The sequence below is a fragment of the Rousettus aegyptiacus genome, unplaced genomic scaffold, assembly GCF_014176215.1.
Source record: "Rousettus aegyptiacus isolate mRouAeg1 unplaced genomic scaffold, mRouAeg1.p scaffold_m13_p_6, whole genome shotgun sequence".
NCBI classification, from domain to species: domain Eukaryota; kingdom Metazoa; phylum Chordata; class Mammalia; order Chiroptera; family Pteropodidae; genus Rousettus; species Rousettus aegyptiacus.
In genome coordinates, this window is record NW_023416309.1 from 85,573,177 (window position 1) to 85,594,516 (window position 21,340).

General features: G+C 38.3%; 1 protein-coding gene across 4 annotated transcripts in view; it reads right to left on the reverse strand.

Annotated features, from left to right (window-relative positions):
* Positions 1 to 445: 445 nt before the first annotated feature.
* DUSP14 (dual specificity phosphatase 14) overlaps positions 446 to 21,340 on the reverse strand; it is a 28,975-nt gene continuing 8,080 nt past the window's right edge. For 2 of the 4 annotated variants that reach the window (XM_016131420.2, XM_016131422.2), the window contains exons 2-3: positions 3,369 to 3,456; positions 446 to 2,239 (exon numbers count right to left, since the gene is read on the reverse strand). In XM_016131420.2, coding sequence (XP_015986906.1) covers positions 1,551 to 2,147 — 597 coding nt within the window. In that variant the 5' untranslated portion in view covers positions 2,148 to 2,239; positions 3,369 to 3,456 and the 3' untranslated portion in view covers positions 446 to 1,550. Of the gene's footprint in view, positions 2,240 to 3,368; positions 4,484 to 21,340 lie in introns of those variants that run through there. The other 2 variants (XM_036222863.1, XM_016131423.2) reach the window with 2 other exon arrangements.

A 21,340-nucleotide genomic window follows, 5' to 3' on the forward strand; every position in this document is an offset into this window, starting at 1 on the left:
TATTGTTTGGTGGTGGTTCTGATTTTCAATCATGTGTGATGTAACATTTAAGGGTTCTTCTGATTTCCCAAAGAAACTATTAACTTTATTTGAAAATTTCTCTTTAGACTATAAATAGAAGTGGGCAAATGGTAAGAAACAAGAAAAGGTAGAATTTAGATAGAAACCACTGCCACAGACCAGGTAAAATCTGGAAGATATGATTTATATAAATATGCATCCATTGGTATTATATTTATGGCTTCTTACCAAACTAGATAAAAAATCTAGAGTTATTCCACGGGTAAGCTAGCTACAACCTACCTGGCAAATGGAAAAAAGGAAAAAAAGCAGTGCTGTGGCAAGTGGCTCCCCCATCTAAAAGTAAGGGTCAAACTGGTAATGCCCAGTGGTTTTCCAGGAACATGGAATAGAGAACGAATTAAACTACCAAGTCCCTGAAGAGTTGTGTTGTCACATTTATTAGGAACAGTGAACTGGATGACATTTCCAAGTTTCAACAAAACAAGCCATTGTTATCTGTCACATATTAAAGTTTGGTTTAGGGCACTTGTGTGTTAATAATCAAGCAAAGGCAAACCTTTTGTTAAAAACCAACTTCTTTGATGGGGGAATTGATTCACTGCTTTTGTGCAGTTATTACCAAGAGACAAATGAAGACCATCTTTTATCAGAGTGTGCACTCTATGCTATTTTCCACTGTTCTAGCACTGTGAATGATATTAATTAATATCTGCCCATCTGCAAGAATGTGAAACAATGACAAGATTCGGCTGGGATGTCTATTTTAAGTAATGTTCATTATTGTCCACAGCAGCCATATTTTAACACAAGTATTGGAGAGTATCTTCCTTCCATCAACACAGAGACACACACACACTGAAATTCTTCTTAGTAAAATCTATAACGTGGTAAGCAGATAGGTTTATTAAAAATAATGCTAATATAGTCCTGGGGCACATTGATTCCAAGAGGATGTTTGCAGCAGATTTTATTATAATTAACAGCTCAATAATAAAGGATTTTTTTTTTTTTTAACTTACAAAGTTACTAACTAATAGACGGGAAAGAAAGAGTGGGGCTAATCCAGTAGAGACTGAAGCTGGTATCAATCTTCCCTAAGCACTTGTGTGGTCAGCAGCCGTAGGCAAAGCTTGTCTCTAAAGGGTTAATCAGGGCCCAAAGTGATTTTTGCACTGAGCTCCTCCTGCACCTGTCATGATGCCAAAAGGCATGGAATTCAGAATAGAGCAGAACTGAACAGTTTTACTAAACTGTTCAAATTATTAAAAATGATTAAAAGCCAGTTAAAGATTTTCATAAACACTATTCCAAAATGTTAGTGTTAAAAATGTTACTAGCAATGTATGCATTCCCCTTATGTTCCTTCCCTCCCTCCCTCTCAAAATAAACTTGAATACCCAGTGTAAAAAACACTTCAGGGAGAACCAAAAGTCAACCATTTGAAAAGAAAGGTGAAGAAGGGAGCAGATGGTGTGTAGCAGATGCTGGTACTGCTCAAGGGGCTGCTGATGCAGGCTTTGGTGGCATTAAATCCCCCAGTAAGGCATCAGGTGTCGGGACTCTTTCTCATAAACGTCTGGAACTATGCCATAAGGTGTCTGTACCATTTTAACTGTCGACTTCCCAAAAAGCTGGCGCTCGTAGTCTATCAGCTGCCTCCAGAAGCCTACATTGGGCCTGATGACAGGCCTCCGGGCTTTCACCCAGTTGTACGCCTCCAGCAGGCACACACTGTGGAATTTCATCAGGTAAGCAATACAGAGAGTGGCCGAGCGGCTCACCCCTGCAGCACAGTGCACCAAGGTGGCCCCATGCTTCCTGCTCACACTGTGGATCTTGTCAGCCACTGTGTCAAAGTATAGTCCAATGGGGGCATGAGGCATGTCAGCCAGAGGCACTTTAACATATTCAAATTGGGGCCAGTTGAAATTAGGGATCTCAATGGTAGCATTAACGATGCAGGTGATGCCACGAGCCTGGAGGAGGTGCCGGTTGGAGGCCACACTGCCTCTGCCCAGGAAGAGAGAGGAGGTGATTTGAGCAATGCCTCCTATATCTCCCTCAGAAATCATCCGAGGGGCCATGAGAGTCCGTGGTAGCGTGCTGTGACCTCTGGAGCTCATGAAGACGCCAACAATCACACTTGCATCATTGAAAGCAAGACCAGAGTGTTTTGTTTTTCTCCACCAAGGAATCCAAAATTAGAATCTCCTTCCTGCAAAATACAGGTATCTGTCAGTATTTTAAATGCTATTGATTCAGCACAGCCTTCTGGGTGCCTGTGGAATGGGAAGGTGAAAGGATTAGAAATGGTTATTTTCTGGAATGAGAGTGTGCACTTTCAAGGATGTAAACAAATCACTTTCTACTGAGTAACAGGAAAAGTACCCCAAGACACCAGTGTGTAAAATCAACATCAGAGCTTTCTGGTGATGGGTTAAAGGGGGGTGGGGTACTAAATGGAAACAAGTCATCCTGTTTTAGGAAATGTAAAAGACAAAAACATGCCCAACTGGTTTCTGAACAACAATCTTGCAGGGTCTTGCTCTTACTGAAGGGAGTGGTGTTCCTTGGTAATTAGGAAGAAGTCAGAAATTCTGATCTTCCTATAGCCATGTTCTTACAATTCACCGTTGCCTACCTCCATGTCTAATTCCAAACAGAGATCTTACAAAGGTAAAAAATGATAATGCATTAGGTAATATGTTAAGTGAACTGCTTTTATGGACTAAAGATACTGAACTGGTTCAGTTACAGAAAAACCAGGACACATGGTCATCTTAGCCCTTAATTATTTAAAAAAAAAAAAAAAACAAACCCAGCTACTCCTATCATATTTGTGACATCTGAACACTTTAGAAATCCAACTAGCTTTGGGTAACTTATGCTGTGGCATTTCCATGGAAATAATCCCAGGCAATTTGAAGGCCATGGTCTCAAATATTCATTCATCTAAGTTCATAGGATGACCTGACCCTGGTTTTGGTTAAATAACTTCACCTTCTTCAGCCAATTCTAAGCTCTAAGATGAATCCCACTGCCTTCAGATGTGTTTAATATTTACAGATCCACACTCTCTCATTAGTACAGTGTTTACTATAAAAGACATTCAGTATTATAACATATATAGCACACATTAGTAATAACAGAAAAGGAAATTACTGGTTTCCTGAGATTTTAGACACATCAATTCCTCTAACTGCAAATTCATACTGCTTTATAGTCTGTGCCCACCGGGTGTTTGCTTATCCCCACCCAGGGTACTGGAGGGATGCTCAAACTGATTTCAGTCAGATGAGAATATCCCTGGTTCCACAGACAGAAGCAGTGCTAGGGCTACTCACTTGTGAGGAATCTGATTACCCTGGAGTGCTGGGTCTGGATCCGGACAGTCCTACGTTAAGAGTCTGATCAAGTAGATAGAAATCAGATCTACAGAAAGACAAAGAAGCAAGAAAGTGGCTAATCAAGAAGTTAAAAATAATTCCTCCTGAGTTTTTACTACTAAATTAGATTTGACCAGAATAACTCTAGGAAATGGAAAGCATGCTAAATATATCTAGATGTGGAATTAAAGAATACGCCAGTAAGAAAGAGCAACCTAAGTCTCAGCTTTTCATTAATGACACATAACCCACAGTGTGACACATGTCAGTACAGTTTTGGCTATAATGAAGAAAATTTTTGAAAGGGAGATTCAGAGATCACAACGTATCAATGAATGTAAGGCAATGCTCACTGGGCCAGCAAGAGATGCAAAACAATCTACAGGTCTCTTCCCTGTGCCCTCAGTCACCCAGCAGTGTGGGAGACTGTGCAGTGTGCTAGACACCACAGTGGGTACGACAGCTAAGCCAGGTGCTGGAAGACAGCTTCATGAAGAGCAATGCTGTAGATGTGGCTGCAGCCATGAATGCCAACCACAGGAAGTGACAAGGAGAGCAATTTGAAATTTCCTTGTTTTCAGTGTTGGCCCTCTTACTCATTTTATGTAACAATATGATGAGCATTAATGAGCATCATTAAAAATGTGTTCCTCCATCTGTCCTTCCTCTTTTCCCAGGTAACCATCACATTATTTTTATAGCTCTCTTGAGGCATAACTGGTACAACTTGATCAAGTGTAAAACTTGATGAGTTTTGACACATACACACTTGAGACACCATGATCTCAAAATAACAAACATATTCATCACTCCCCAAAAGTGCCATCTGGCCCAGGACTTTTGTTTGTTGGGAGTTTTTTTTATTATTCATTTGATTTCATTAGTATTTATCCATTTCTTCCAGATTATCCAATTTGTTGGCTTATGATTGTTGGTAGTATTTACAGATAATCCTTTGAATTTCTCTGGTGTTGGTTGTCACGTCTCATCTCTGATTTTATTTATTTGGCCCCTTTTTTTCTTGATGAGTCTGGCTAAAAGGTTTATCAATTTTATCTTTTCAAAGAACCAGCTCTAGATTTCACTGAGCTTTTCTATTTTTTACTCTATTTCCACTGATCTTTAGTATTTCCTTCTTTTTTACTCACTTTGGGCTTTGTTCTTTTTCTCATTCCTTTAGGTACAAGATTGAGATTTTCCTTGTTTCTTGAGGTAGGCCTGTTTTGCTATCAAGCTCTTTGAGCTGCTTTGGCTGTGTTGGGGTTGAGTTTTCATTTTCAGTTGTGTTGAGGTATCTTTTGATTTCTTCCTTAATCTTATTAACCCATTCATTGTTTAATACCATGTTATTTAGCCTCCATGTGTTTGTTTTTCAATTTTCCTGAAATCAACTTCTAATTTCATACCACTGATTGGAGAAGATGCTGGATATGATTCCAATCTTAAATTTATTGAAACTTGTTTTGTGGCTTAATCTGTGATCTCTCCTGGGAAATGTTCCAATGTGTACTTGAAAAGAATATATATTCTGCTTTTTGGTGAAATGTCTTTAAAAAAAATATCAAGTAAGCTCACCTGGTCTAATGTGTCATTTAAGACCATTGTTTCCTTGTTGATTTTCTATCTGGAAGATCTATGCACTGATGTCAATGAGATGTTAAAGTCCCTATTATGACTGTTACTATCAATGTCTCCCTTTATGTTCGTCAATATTTATATATTTAGGTGTTCCTGTGTTGGGTGCATAGATATTTACAAGAATTATAACCTCTTGTTGGATTGATCCCTTTAACATTATGAAATGCCCTTTCTGTCTACTGTTACAGATCTTGTTTTAAAGTTTATTGTGTCTAAGTATTGCTACCCCAGGTTTTTTTTTTCCATTTCCATTTGCACAAAACATCTTTTATATCATTTTCACGCTGTCTTTCAATATGAATTGAGTGTCACCTGGGTAGCATATGTTTGGGTCTTGTTTTCTTATCCATTCAGCCATCCTATGTCTTCAGATTGGAGCATTTACATTTAAAGTAATTATCAACAGGTTAATGTGGTTGTTGCCATTTTATTAATTGATTTCTGAATGCTTTTTAGTTCCTTATTCTCTTGATCTTTTGACTGTTGATGGCTTTCTAAAGTGTCATGTTTGGATTCCTTTTTCGTACTCATTTTTGGTCTGTGGGTACTGTGTGCTTCATATATACCAAGCTATGTTTATAGCAGTCTATTTTAAGTTGATAGTCACTTAAATTCAAACATGTCCTACAATCACTATTCACCCCTTCCACATTTGGTCTTTGTCATCATTTTTTACTTGTGTGCATCCCTTAATTGACTGTTGTAATTACACATGATCTTCCTACTCTGGCCTTTTAACCTCTGTACTAGCTTTACAATTGGTTGACTTACTGCTTTTACTAAGTATTTGCCTTTGTCAATAAAGACTTTTTTTCTGTATTTTCTTATTTATATTTTTATCTTTTCTAGTCGAAGTCCCTTTAACATTTCTTGTAATACCAGTTTAGTGGTGAACTAGATTTTTCTTGTCTGGGAAATTCTCTCTCCTTCGGTTCTAAATGATAGCATTGCTGGGTACAGTAATCTTGGCTGTAGGTCTCTGCTTTTCATTAATTTGAATATTTCATGCCAGTCCCTCTGGCCTGCAGAGTTCCTGTTGAAAAATCAGCTGATAGTCTGTTGGTAACTCCACTCTATGTAACTAACTGCTTTTCTCTTGCTGCTTTTAAGATTCTCTATTTATCTTTAAAATTTGGCATTTTAATTATAATGTGTGGGCCTCTTGGCATTCATCTTGTTTAGGGATCTCTGTGCTTCCTGGACTTGTATGTCTAATTTCCTTTGCCAGGATAGGGTAGTTTTCAGTCATTTCCTTAAATAGGTTTTCAACCCTTGCTCTCTCTTCTCCTGGCACCCCTAGGATGTATACACCTGCTTGCTATTCCTTAAAACAATCATTTTTTTAGGTTTTTTTTTTTTGTTTACTTCTTCCAATTGAGTGTTTTCTGCTACCTTGTCGTCTAAATTGCTGATCTGATCCTCCGCTTCATCTAATCTGTTGATTCCTTCCAGTGTATTCTCATTTCAGTTGTTGTCATCTTCATTTCTAACTGGTATTTTATGGTTTCAGTCTCTCTCTTATAGTCCTCACGGAGGTCATCCAACCTCTCCTAAGTTCAGTGAGCGTCCTTATATCCCATGTTTTGAACTCTGCATCTGGTAGACTGCTTGTCTACATTTTGTTTAGTTCTTTCTCTGGAATTCTGTCCTGTTCTTTCTTTTGGGACATGTTTCTTTGTCTCCTCATTTTGGCCAACTCCCTGTATTTGCTTCTATATTATAGGTAGATCTGCTACATTTCCCTAGTCACCTGAGCCAGGAGCTCTAAAAGTATCATTTGGGTGAATTGTTTGTGCCCTTCTGTTGTAGTCAAGCACTGACTGCTGTTGGCACATCAATGGATGGAACTGACCTTCAGGCTGACTGGCTGTAAGGGCTGGCTATAGCTACAGTAGACAAGCTGTGGTGTGGTGTGCTGACCTCATGGAGCAGGAGTTGCTTTAGCGGGGCTCTGGTGCCAGGTGAGTCCATCTGGAGCTGTTTGGGTGGTGCTCTGGTGTAGTGTGTAAACAGCCAAGAAGTGCACTGTTCTGGAGGCTCTTGTGAGGGGTTCTGGTGCAAGCCAAGGTCAGATGCCATTTGTGCCCAGCCTGAGGTTGTCTGGTGGGAGCTACAAAGGGATCTATGGCTGGTTGCCACTTGTGCTGGGGCTTGGAGGTGCTTAGGAGGAGCTATGCTATAAACAGGCCAACTGCCAGTAGTGCCAGACTTGGGACTCTTTGGTAGGCACCACAATGTGAGCTGAGGTCAGCTGCCCCTTGTGCAGGGTTTGTGGCCATGTTCCATGCTAACAATGGCCACAGCTTATACCAGGCTGGAAGCTACCTGATGGGAGTTACAATGCGGGGTGAGACTGGTCACCATCTGTGCTGTGCTTGAGGCCACTTAGCAAGAGGTATAGGGCATACCAAGGCCAGATGCTATTTGTTTGGGGTTTGTGGACCTGAGAGATTTTAGGAACGTCCACAGCACAAACCGAAGTAGGCCACCTGTGTGGAGAAGCTGCTGGAAGCAGCTCAGGTCAGACATGTGAGTTGTGTTGGGCAGGGTCTCAGGGAATCACCAAGGCAGTGTCAGCCAGGTTAATGAAGACTCAGATTTGACACACACCTGTGCTTGCTGACTGGCTGTGAGGAAGACTCAAGAAAGCAATAGTGCCTGTCAGCTCTTCTATCCCTAGAGAAAACCACTCCACCCCTGCCCCTGTAGCCCTCAACCTGAATGCCAGTCAGTTCAGTTTCTCTTAATATGTCCTGGTGCTCTTCAAGCTTCCACCCCTACTCTGGAGCCCAGAGCAAATGAGTCTGTGTGTGGCCCCTCAAGAGGACTGCCTGGACTCCATCTCGTTCGCATGCAATTCCCACTGGTTTTTACAACCAGATGTTATGGGGACTCTTCTTGGCACTGGTGCCCCAGGCTAAGGAACCGGGTGTAGGCCTGAGACCCCTTGTTCCTCAGAGAAGACCTCTGCAGCCAAGATATCCCTCCCAGTTCTTATTTGCCACATGTGGGTGTAGGACCTACCTGTTCTGTGTCTCTACTCTTCCTACCAGTCTCATCGTGGCTTCTTCATATCCTTAGTTATATGACTCCTGTTCAGCTAGTCTTTAGGTGGTTCTCAATGATGGTTGTTTTATAATTTAGTTATAATTTTGATGTGGTCATAGGAGGTGAGTACAGCATTCACCTATTCTGCCTTCTTGGCCAGATATTTCTGTATACTTTAAAAGCTGCTGAGATCGTCCCCTTTAGAACACCGACAGCTATCGGCAGACCCACAACTACTGGGAGCCACTATAAGTAAAATACACTGCGTGGACAATCACAAAAGTTTGAGAGAAAACCAAGACTGAAGTACAGTTGAATGGTAAGGGTCATCTCCTACACAAAGCTACTCCTTCAAGACTGGGAGAGGTGGCTGTTCTAATACACATAAACCAACACAGTCAATGAAAATAAATTTTAAAAAAGGAACATGATCCAATACAAAGAATAAGATAAAACTTCGGTTAAAATCTTTAATAAAATATAGATAAGTGATTTACCTGAAAAATAGTACAAAATAATGATCATAAAGATGTTCACTAAACTCGGGAGGCAAATGGACTAAGGAAATATAAGGAAGTACCAAATAGAAGTCACAAAGCTAAAGAACACGAGAGGTGTTCAACAACAGACTAGGTGAAAGAGAAGAAAGGAACAGTGAAGCCAGGGCAGGGGAACTGAAACAATAGAGCAGCCAAAATAATGCAAACACAAACACACACACACACACACACACACACACACACACACACACACGATAAAGGACTTATGGGACAACATGAAGCAGAACAACACATTATAGGAGAAGAGGGGGAGAAAGGAACAGAAAAACCTGTTTGAAGAAATGATGGCTGAAAACTTCCTTAACCTAGGGAAAGAAACAGACATCCTGATCCAAGAAGCCCAGATAATTCCAAATAAGATGAACCCAAAGAGACCTACACCAAGGCTCATTATAATTAAATTGTTAAAAGTTAAAAAACAAGGAAAATCTTAAAAGCAGCAAGAGAAAAACAGGAGAACCCACTAAGCAGATTTTTCAACAGAAACTTTGCAGACCAGAAGGCAGTGGTGTGATATATTCAACATGCTGAAAGAAAAAACTTCCAATCAAGAACACCCAGCAAAGTTGCCACTGAGAATCAAAGGAGAGAGAACGTTTTCCAGACAAGTAAAAGTTACAGGAATTCACCACCACTAAACCAGCCTTACAGGAAATGTTAAAGGGATGTATTTAAGCTGGAAAGGAGAAAGAGGAAAAGATATGAAAGTATAAATCTCACTGGTAAAGGTAAATATAGTAAAATTTAGAATAATGTAAAAGTGGTGGATTCACCAATTATAAAGCTAGTATGAAGGTTAAACGACAAAAGTAGTAACAACTCTAACTGCCACAATTAGTTAAGGGATGTAAAAGATAAAAAGATGTAAACTGTGAGGGGGTAAAATTGTAGAACGTTAGAATGTGTTCCAATTTAAGTTGTTATCAACTTAAAAAATACTGTTGTAAAAGTTATATGTAAGCTTCACAGTAATCACAAACCTACAGTAGATACACAAAAGATAAAGAGAAAGGAATCTAAATATACCACAAAAAATCATCAAATCACAAAGCAAGAGACCAAGAAAAGGAAAAGAGGAACTACAAAACAGCCAGAAAACAATGAACAAAATGGCAGTAAGTACATGCTTATCAATAATCAGTAACTGTAAATGGCCTAAATTATCCAATCAAAAGACACATTTTGATTGATAAAAATGTGGCTAAACACATTTTTTTAAAAAAGGTCCATTTATGTGCTGTGTACAAGAGACTTCATATGTAAGGACAAATGCAGACAAACTGAAGAGATAGAAAAAGGTATTCCATGCAAACGGCAACCAAAAGAAAGCTGGGGTGGCTATACTTAGACAAAATAAACTTTAAAACAAAGACTGTAATAAGAGAAAATGGGCATTACATCATGATAAAGGGGTCAGGGCAACAAGAGGATGTAACTTGTAAACATCTACGCACCCAACGCAGGAGCACCTAAATGTATAAAGCAAAATAACAGACCTAAAGGAAGAAAGCACTGCAATAGCAGGGGCTTTAACACCCAACTTTTATCAATGATCAAGACAGAAAATCAGTAAGAAAATATTAGTCTTAATGGCAAGTTACACCAGACTTTACATACATACATACATACATACATACATACATACATAGAACATTTCATCCCAAATCAACAGAATACACATTCTTCTCAAGTGCACATGAAACAAGCTCCAGGAAAGAACTTATATTAGATTTTATAACAAGTCTTAATAAATTTAAAAAGAATGAAATCATATCAAGCATCTTTTCTGATCACAGTGGTATGAAATTAGATGTCAATTACAAGAAGGAAACGAAAACTCAAAAATATGATGAGACATGCAGTCAAGGGGTCATATACTATATTAAAAGAGAAGTTAAAAACCTTTAGAAAAATGGAAATACAGCATACAATTTATGGGACACAGCAAAAGAAGTTCTAAGAGGGAAGTTCATAGTGATAAATACCTACATCAAGAAATAGGGAAGATCTCAAACAACCTAACTTTACAACTCAAAGTCCAAAGTTAGTAGAAGGAAGAAAATGAAGGTCAGAGTAGAATAAATGAAATAGAGGCTAAAAAGAGAGTAGAAAAGATAAAACTGAAAAACTTTTAGACTCACTAAGAAATAAAAAAGACAAAAAAAATCAGAAATAATACCACAGAAATACAAAGGATCATAAGTGACTACTCTGAACAACTTTACAAAAACAAATTTGACACCCTAGAAAAAAAATTCTTAGGACCATTCAACCTGTCAAATTGAATCATAAATAAGAGAATCTAAACATACCAATAACTAGTAAGGATATTGAATCAGTAATCAACAACATCCCAACAAACAAAAGTCCAGGTCTAGACAGCTTCACTTGTGAATTCTACCAAACATTTAAAGAATTAATAACAATCCTTTTCAAACTCTGCCAAAACAAAGAAGATGAAATACAACCAAACTCATTTTACAAGGCCAGCATTATGTTGATACCAAAACCAGACAAGGACACCACGAGTAAATTACATAATACAACATAATGCAAAATTCCTCAACACAATACTAGCAAATCCAATTTAACAATACATTGAAAGGATCATATGTCATGATCAAATGGGATTTAGTCCAAGGATGGTTCAACATCTGCAAATCAATGTGATATGCCACATTAACGAAATGAAATATAAAAATTATAAGATCACCTTGATAGATGCAAAAAAGCATTTGACAAAATTCAACATCCATTTATGGTAAAACTCTCAACAAAAGTGGATATAGAGGGAACTCAACATATAAAAAGCCATATATGACAAATCCCCAGCTAAGACCATATTCAAAGGTAAAAAGCTGGAAGCTTTTCTCCTCTAAGATTAGGAACAAGACAAGGATGTTCACTTTCACCACTCTTAGTCAACACAGTATTAGAAGTCCTAACTACAGCAATTGGGCAAGAAAAAGAAATAAAAGTCATCCAAATTGGAAAAGAAGTAAACTGTCAGTTTTTGCGGCTGACATATCATATATAGAAAATCCTAAAGACTTTACCAAAAAAAAAAAAAAAAAAAAATCCAACTGTTAGAATACATTTAGTAAAGTTGCAGAATATAAAATCAATATACAAAAATCTGTTGCATTTCTAAACACTAATAAACTATCAGAAAGAAATTAAGACAACCCCATTTACAATTGCATCAAAAAATAAAATACTTAGGAATAAATTTAACCATGAAAGACCTGTACACTAAAAATTATGATACACTGATGAATGAAAATGAAGATGACACAAATAAATGGAACGATATCCTGTGGTCACAGACTGAAACCATAGACTCCTAGGAAAAAAAAACATAGGATGCAAATTTCTTGGCGGTATATCTTGACAATTCTTTGGATTTGACAACAAAAGCAAAAGCAAAAAAAAATGCAAAAATAAAACTGAGTGGAACTATATCTAACTAAAATGCTTCTGCACAGCAAAGGGAAACCATCGACAAAATGGAAAGGCAACCTACAGAATGGAAGACAATATTGGCAAATCATATATCTCATAAGAGGTTAATATCCAAAATATATAAAGAACTCATACAACTCAATAGAGAGGAAAAATCTGATTTAAAAATGGGCAGAGGATCTAAACACACAGTTTACCAAAGACATAACAGATGGTCAACAGGTACATGAAAAGATGCTCAAAACATCACTAATCATCAGAGGGATATAAATCAAAATCACAATGAGATAACACCTCACATCTGTTAGGATGGCTGTCATCAAAAAGACAAGAAATAAGTAATGGAGAGGATATAGAGAAATGGGAGTCCTTGTGTAACTGTTGGTGGGAGTGTAAATTGGTGCAGCCACTATGGAAAATAGCACGAAGTTTCCTTAAAAAAATTAAAAATAGACCTACCACATGAGCCAACGATTTCACTTCTGGGTATTTAGCCAAAGAAAACGAAAACACTAACATGAAAAGATATATATGCACCCCATATTCATTGCAGCATTGTTTACAATAGCCCCGATATGGAAACAATCTAAGTGTCCATCAATGGATATGGATAAAGAAAATATGGTATATATAAACAGTGGAATATTATTCAGCCTTAAAAAAAGGAAATCTTGCCATTTCTGACAACATGGATGGATCTTTGAGGGTATTATACTAAGTGAAGTTAAGTCAGAGAAATACAAATACCGTTTGGCATGTTATATGTGAAATCTGAGGGGGGGGGAAAGCTCATAGATACAGAGAACAGATGAGTGGTTGCCAGAGGAGGGGGGCTAAATGCGTAAAGGGGATTAAAAGACACAAACCTGCAGTTATAAATACATCATGGGGATGTAATGTACAGTGAGGCGACTACAGTTATTACTGTATTGCATATTTGAAAGTTTCTAAGTAAATCTTAAAAGTTCTCATCAGAAGAAAATTTTTATATGTTCACAGATATTAACTAGATTTATCTTGGTGACCATTTTGCAACACATACAAATATCAAATCATTACGTACACCTTAAACTAATACGTTATATATTATACCTCAATAAAAAATTAAAAAATAAAGTTATAGTTTTATAATGTGTACTCAAACTTGTGTGCAACATCAGAATCACCTGGAGGGCTTGTCAAAACAGACTGCTGAACCCTGTCCACAGAGTTTCTGATTCAGTTGTTCTAGAGCAGGACCCGATAACCGCCATTTCCCAGGTGATGCTCATGCTGCCAGTCAGAGGACACACTGAGTCCACTGCAGAGGTGGATGCTGTGATGCACCACCCAGATTCCTCCCTTCAAGACTGAGGCACTCAGAATGCTAGTGCTAGGAGAGCACAAACCCCTCCCCAGAAACTGCCTTTGTCTGAAGGAAGCTACCTCACCCAAGGTTATACCCCTCTTCAAGGGCCCACATCTGATAACTAATGATATAGGTGCGATCGCATCATGAGCAGGAAGAAGAAAGTAGTCACATAAAGTATGCAGATACGTGTGTTAGATAGAAATCAGCAGAACTTCTATGTGAGAACATCCTGTCCTGCAGCAGAGCACAGTCTCTTACCATTCCAAGACTTTCCCTGGCAGAATCCTAACAGTTTAAAAAGCAAAGTCACTATGGTAATAAACACAAAATTAGGCTTTCAAACTGCTGGTGAGAACTTCTTCCTCAATGTAGAAAATCTAAGGATGCTAATCAGGTCTATGGCCATGCCACCCCGATCCCATCTGATCTCAGAAGCCAAGCAGGATCAAGCCTGGTTAGTATTTGGATGGGAGACCACCTAGGAAGATCAGGTGCTATAGGCATAAAAAACAAACAAACAAATGATAAATAAATAAATAAGCAAGCTAATCAAATTTCCAACCAGGTAATCTAGTTACTGCCTAATTAATAGGGAATCAGTCTTGTGGTCTCCCAAATAATCATTCTGGGAAGCCACCTGCCCTCCTGATGATCCCAGGCTCATTGGCCTTTTCAGCAGAAAGGTCTTCATCAAGGGCCAAGCATAAGTAACGAGTGAGCCAGAAGCCTAGCTTATTCTGTTAACTCATTTGTTGGGCAGTGATAGGGTACTTGGTGCTGCAGGGGAAAGAAAACAGATTGTGAGTCCTCAGGGCAGAATCCAAGTGAGACAGACATGATGCTCCCTCCCTGCTGCTGCTAGTCAGTCTCATGCCAACAAACCTGCTTTAAATGCCAAAGCTGGGTCCAAGGTTTAGAAAAACAACTTCTGCCAGAAAGCACTCAGAGGGCACAGATATTACAGATGCTCCTCTAACAAACCGTCCTGACCCCTTTTACAGATCGGAAAATACAAGGTTCAGAAAGGGTGAGATGACTTCAACGTGGAGAACACAAGTAATTAAACCAGAAAAACTTCCTGATAGCAAAGGGACCTTAGCAAGGAGTAGCCCCATAGTAAGCCTTAATTTGCTTCAGTTCTAGGATTAGCAGATTCTGATCATAAAGAATAAAAGAAAATATGGGTATTATATCACAGGTGTGTCAAAATCAACTTAGTAAATATGTACTGGAAGACAGAGAAAAGATTTCTATTAGAGTAAAAGATTAACCCATGTTTGAAGGATCAAAGATTGCAAGGTGCTCTCTGAGTGAACATACCACTCCCACTGCAGCTCACTGGTCTCTGGGAGAATGACCAGAAGCAATGTCCATGTTGCTGTCCATGGTATTCACCTCAGCCCTCCCAAGTTGCTGTGGCAGCTGCCTTTACTTCCTGGAGGGAAAAATGCTTTTCTGGCCAGGGGAAAAAGGTGGGGTGGGGTGAAAAACAAAAAGAAAGAGCTGTCCTAAACTAACTCCAGAGAGGTACTTTTATAAGTTATAATCTCATCAGAGATGATGCTGGTCTCTTTGAATAATAAATATCAAAGTGCTAAGTGCTAAACACAATGCAGAATTAGTGTTTGCCCAGTGGGCCTATAATCGCAATAATACACAAGCTATTAAGAACTGACTACTCCTTGCATTGGGAAGCTCCTGGGATGTGGGCACCAGCCTCATGTTAGCACTGGCGTCCATATCTGGAGCAGACTCAGAATCACTGCCAGAGTCACAGTCTGTTCAGAGCATCCATCCCAGTGCCATGGAGGCTGCTTCTTTCCATTTTTAAAAAATCATGACAAAAAACCACCAGAATCAGCAGTTAAAGAACTGAAATTCTATCTACTGTTTTCTCTCTTCGTGTTGAATAAGCATAAAAATGCCACAATGGTGCTAGAGATGACTCTGTAAAATGACCTGACAAATATTTTTAGATTTAGGTATTTCAGAGGGTCACAGTATCTACTGGAGGCATATACTGTTATTTTTTATACCTGAAAAACCTATGTAATCACACTTCTCCTTCCATGAAAGTAAATGTTTATCAAGTTCTTTAAAAACAAAATAAAAACAAACCTTAGTCACCATTTTAAAAACAGAAGCATTTTAGCCTACACTGCCATAAAATAAACACTACTTTTCTCATTAATCTTCATTAATTAATCAGAAATGTGTTCCATTTGGGGAAAAAAGTTAATATATTCTTACAAATAAAAATCACAGTGTGGCAATCTTTCATTAAGGGAAAAAAAATTTTTCTAACAGACAATTAAGAATAAAATTTAAATGTAGAGTTATATTAAAGTAAAAGGAAATTAAAAAATATTCACAAATTATTCTCAGTCATCTGGAAAGCTTTAGTAATTTAGCTAAAATACTTCAAAATCTTACATTTGGAGGAGAGGTGGTTTTTGCTTCTCCCATCGTATAAATTAACTGAAATGATGGTGTCATGGGATGAGGATAAACACACACAAAGCTAAAAGTCAGCATTCTGGTTTGGCCACAGATATTCTCCCAGTGTTAAAAAGAGATGTAGAATAACAACCTGTGTAGTCAGGACCCGGTTGGCCATGGCCTTATGTGGACCACCAGCCCATTAACTGAGCCTAGCAGACACAAGTCAGCTGCTGGATGGAGAATACACCATAGCCCAAAGAAAGACATGGGCAATCCACTTGATGAGGAAGGGGGTTGGGGGAAGCATACCAATATAGTGACATAGATGCATAGACATTAACAAGTTTAGTTCCATATGATAAATTCATAAATTATGTTAGAAACAGAATGAGTAGAGCAGGAAAAAGAGACTATCAATAACTATAAAAGGTGGAGGTACGTATTTGGGTATCATGGGGTAGTTTGTTCACATTTGTAATTGAATTTTTGAATTTCAACCTCATCCACCTAGATGTACAAATTACTTACACTCATTCACACAACTGTATTTACTGAGTTCATGCCATGCGTTCAACACTATTCTAAGTGTCGCTGGGGACTGTGGCAGAATGTATTTGCCACACTTGGCTACAACAATATCTCCCATTCTACACAACCTTCTTAACAGCATGAACAACTCAACCAAAAGAGTAGAAATGATGTTTCTGAGGCTGGATTATTCTACCTTGTTCTCCTGAGACTCGCTCTTGGAACTCAGCTGCCATGCTGTGAGAAAGCCCAAAGAAGCCCAACAGAGTTACCACGTGGAGAAGTCTACATGGCTGTTCCAGCCAGCAGCCCAACTGAGGTCCTGGCTGACAGCCAGGATCAATGACTAAATACATGAGTAAAGATACTTCAAGGATTCTGGTTCCCAGCCATCACTGAAGTCACGTTCGGGCTTTCAATCTCCTACCAGGGACCCCAGCAAAGAAAAGCCCCCACTATGTTAAGTCCAAATTCCTGAACTAACGGAATCTGTCGGCAAAATATAAATGACCATTTTTACACTGAGTTTTGGAAGTGTGCTATATAGCAATAGTAACTAGAACGGGGATATAAAGGTAACATAAGACGTAACCGTGGGTTTGAATTTTATCACAAAGAGATGACACAAGACACTCATATAAAACAGCCGAATAACAACAGCTTGATTAACATGAGGTGAATCAAATGACTAATGCAAACAGTGAGTGCCACGGCAATGCAGAGAAGGTACAGGGTCAAAGTAAGTCAACGGTGTTGAAAAACTGAGTTGTTTGTTTCTTGGGGAGCTGTTTTAAAGACTGTCATTATACTATCATGGTTTTTTGCACCGGTCCACTTAAAATATGCTGCCCTTCTTGCCTGTCAAGAGCCTCCTTATTTTTAGATTCCAGTTCGAGAACACAAGCTCTTTTCTATAACCTCTTACTACTCAAAAAGTGTATCTAAGACCCAGCAACGTCAACCTGGAGCTTGACAGAAATGCAGAGTCTCAGCCCTTGTGGAATTGGGTTCCACAGGTGATCGGTATACATACTAAAGTGTGAGAAGCACCACTCGTTAATCTGCCTCAGTCTGTCCCTCTGGACTCACTGAAGCAAACTCAAGCACTTGTTTTGTTTAAACGACATAAGCACGCTCAGCCTCTCACAGATCAGTATCATCCTGCTGTCATGGCTCCCAGATGAAGAATCAGAGGTAAATGGAGGTTAAGAGGCTTTTCCAGATTCTACACAGAAAATTAGTAACCCCACTGGGACCAGAACCCCTTTCCATACATTGTCTGATGATTAGTCAGACAAAAATCTGACCACAAAACATCAAATGATCTAAAGATTACCAAAATGTGCATTTCATTGGGGAAGAAAATAAAAACTTGAAAGAAAGAAATCAAGGAACATAAGGTCAATCTGATTGTGCTTTATCTAAAATCTGAATATTAAACTAAAAAGTCCTAAACTTGTGTGTGGTATGAGATGGTCTTTGGGTGTGAAAAATTGATAAACCTAAACCAAGAAAATGCTTGCAAAATTCCACAATCACATTTAAATTTGTTCGGTGACAACTATAAACCAATTTGTGCCATAGCCTATATAAACACTTTAAAATTGTCAAGGAATAAGTGGTATAAATTAGATATCATACATCCTTGGTTAAGCAGTGAACTTTGATTTATAATACAGGTCAGAACATCTAGACAGAGTACTTTTAAAAAAATCACATCAGCAATTAAACCCAAGGTAGGTTTAAGTGTGCCTCAAAATTGCCCTCATTGGAGGAATCAAAATCCTTAAAACTGAAGTAGTGAGCCTAAACTTTCTCTCTACAAGAATTTATCATACTCCTGGCCCAACTGCACATTTTTGGTGATTTTATACCAAATCAACTTCATTTATAAAGTACTGATAAATTAATCTCTCATTTTTCTTCCAACGTCAAAGGCATCTACAATTTCTGAACAGAATAAGATAACTGGGTGAATCTCTTGTCATTAGCTGGATGGAAAGAACCTCATGAAGCTACATACCCTTTCCATGCTGAGGGACATCTGGAGTACATTTTAAGGGCAACTGGATGTGTCTGAGTACTCCTGTAGCAAAGGGAACTAAACAAGAGTCACAAGGCAGTGGATCCTGAAGTTATTTCTCTTGGCTTTATCTTCTGAAACAATAGTCTTATACAATAAGACAATATACATAGTTCTCTTAAGATGATACTACTAATTATTATTCACATACTGTAAGGGAATGCAATGGCCTCTGAACCACATTCTACTCTTGTTCAGAAAACCAGGGGTTGACAAACCATGGCCGATGGGCCCTGTGTAGCCCACCACCTGTTTTTGGTACAGCCCATGAGCTAAGAATGGTTTTTATATTTTTAAATGGTTAAAAAATAAATCAAAGGAATAACAGTACAGTTGACCCAACACAGTGATTAGGGCACTGACCTCCCTTGCAGTGAAAATCTGTATATAACTATTTCATGGCACATAAAAATTGTATGAAATTAAAATTTAAGTATTTATGAATAAAGTTTTATTGGAACACATCCACACTCATTTATTATATGCTAGCTCTGGCTGCTTTCATGCTACAAAGGTGAGTTAAATAGTTGCAAAAGAAACTGTATGGCTCACAAGCCTAAAATACTACCTGGCCCTTTATAGAAGTTTGCCGATTCTAGTTGAAATTATGTTGTAAAGCCATCATGGTATGGCAAAGGAATGTTTCTCAAAGTGTGGTCCTAAGGATCCCTAAATAAGAATACTGCATGAGACTTACCTAAGCTGCTAGTCAAAATGCAGACTCCTAGGCCCCACCCCAGACCTAATTAGTCAATCTCTGGGGGTAAAGGCTTGGGAAATTATATATAGAGCATACATCTCTGTAAAAGAATTTAAAATAAGATAAAGCTGTTGTGGAAAAGATTAAATATTATCTACTGTAATTTCTAGGGGAATAGAACAAGAAACTCCATAATTTAAAAAAATAATTTTCTAAAATTATTTTCAAATAAAATAATACACTAGCTATTCAAATTTAAGATACAATCCAGTATAAAGCAAGTTCCATTTCATTTACATTTTGGATCATCTTTACCTGAAAGTTTATACCAAGTAATGGAAGCTCTATAAAACATGGAATGCTACTCCACAATTGTTAACAAATATGTGATGTACAACCTTTAATCCTGAAAGAATTCTGTTCCCAAAACATAAAAGTGACAGTGCAAATTAAAGGCTATTAGAAATGTTTATGTCCTTTTGACATAAAAAAGTTTAATTTAAAATAAATACAGTCATACCTCACTTAATGTTGGGACTATGGTCTGAGAAATGCATCACTAGGTGATTTTGTCATTGTGCACTTATACAAACTGGGGTGGTACAGCCTACAACACACCTACTCTATACAGTATAGCCTATGGCTAGCTCCCAGGCTACAAACCTGCATAGAATATTACTGTACTGAATACTGTGGGCAATTACAACGCAACGTGTTGTATTGTAATTACAATACAATGTTTGTGTATCTAAACATAGAAAAGGTACAGTAAAAGATATAGAAAAGGAAATGTGAAACATAAAAAATGGTATACCTGCATAGGGCACTTACCACGAACAAAACCTATAGGACTGGAAGTTGCTCTGGGTGAGTCATTGAGTGAGTTGTGAATGAATGTCAAAGCTTAGGATATTACTGTAGACTTTATAAACACTGTACGCTAAGGCTACAGCAAACTTATAAAATATTTTTCTTCAATAGCTCATTGTAACTTTTTAACGTTATAAACTTAAAATGTTTAAAGTTTTTGACTTTTGTAATTAACAGCTTAAAACTCAAACACATCATACAGCTGTAGAAAAATATTTTCTTTATATCCTTAATGTTATAAGCTTTTTTCCACTTTAAACTTTTTTTTCTACTTTTTAAACTTTTTGTTAAAAATTAAGACAAACCTATGTGTTAGCCTAGGCCTACACAGGGTCAGGATCATCAGTAGCACTGTCTTCCACCTCGTCTTATCCCACTGGAAGGTCTGCAGGGGCAGCAACCCACACGGAGCTGTCACCTCCTGATAACAATGCCTTCTTTGGCAACGCCTCCTGAAGGACTTGCCTGAGGCTCCTCTTGAGGTGACACTCTTTTCAGAAATACGTCCATGGTGGTTTGATCACAGATTTGCTTGTAAGCAGACAATGTCATGAACATTACTCTTTATTAATGAAAACTTTTTGGGTTGGGGTCTGTGTTTTCAAACTTAAGGACTTTGCTGAAGTTTGCAAAAGCTTGTGCTAAACCCTTCATTGTCAATTTTCTTAGGAGTTATTTTCTTCTCCTGCAGCAGTTTCCTTTCTCTTGCTTCGTCTTCAGCTATGTGTTCCTGTTCCAGTTCCAACAACTCCTCATTAGTTGATTTTTCAGGAATCACCTCTGGGAACTCCTCAATGTCATCCTTATCCACACCCAGGTTAAAGTTGTTTGTCATCTCAACCATAGCCCTGTTGATTTGTTCAACCTCCTCAATCCTGGCAAATCCTTTGAAGTCATGGACAAACCTCATGAGTGTCTTCTTCCAGATGCCATTCCTACGCTCCTCGGTGACATCATCCCAGGCCCAAGCAGGGTTCTTGATGCTGTCATAGATGTTCTAATCCTTCCAGAATTGCGTCAGTGTCTTCTGTGTCTTCCTTAGTTGCAGCAATAGTCTGGGCAAGGGTCCTCCTCAGGTAGTAGGCCTTCAAAGCTGCTATAACTCCTTGATCCAGTGGCTGGATCAAAGAGGTGGTGTTTGGAGGGAAAAACACCATTTTGATATTGGGATGAAGATCAACAATAAAAGAAGGATGTCCAGGAGCATTATCAAAAAAAAAGGAAAATCTTGAAAGTTACATTATTCTC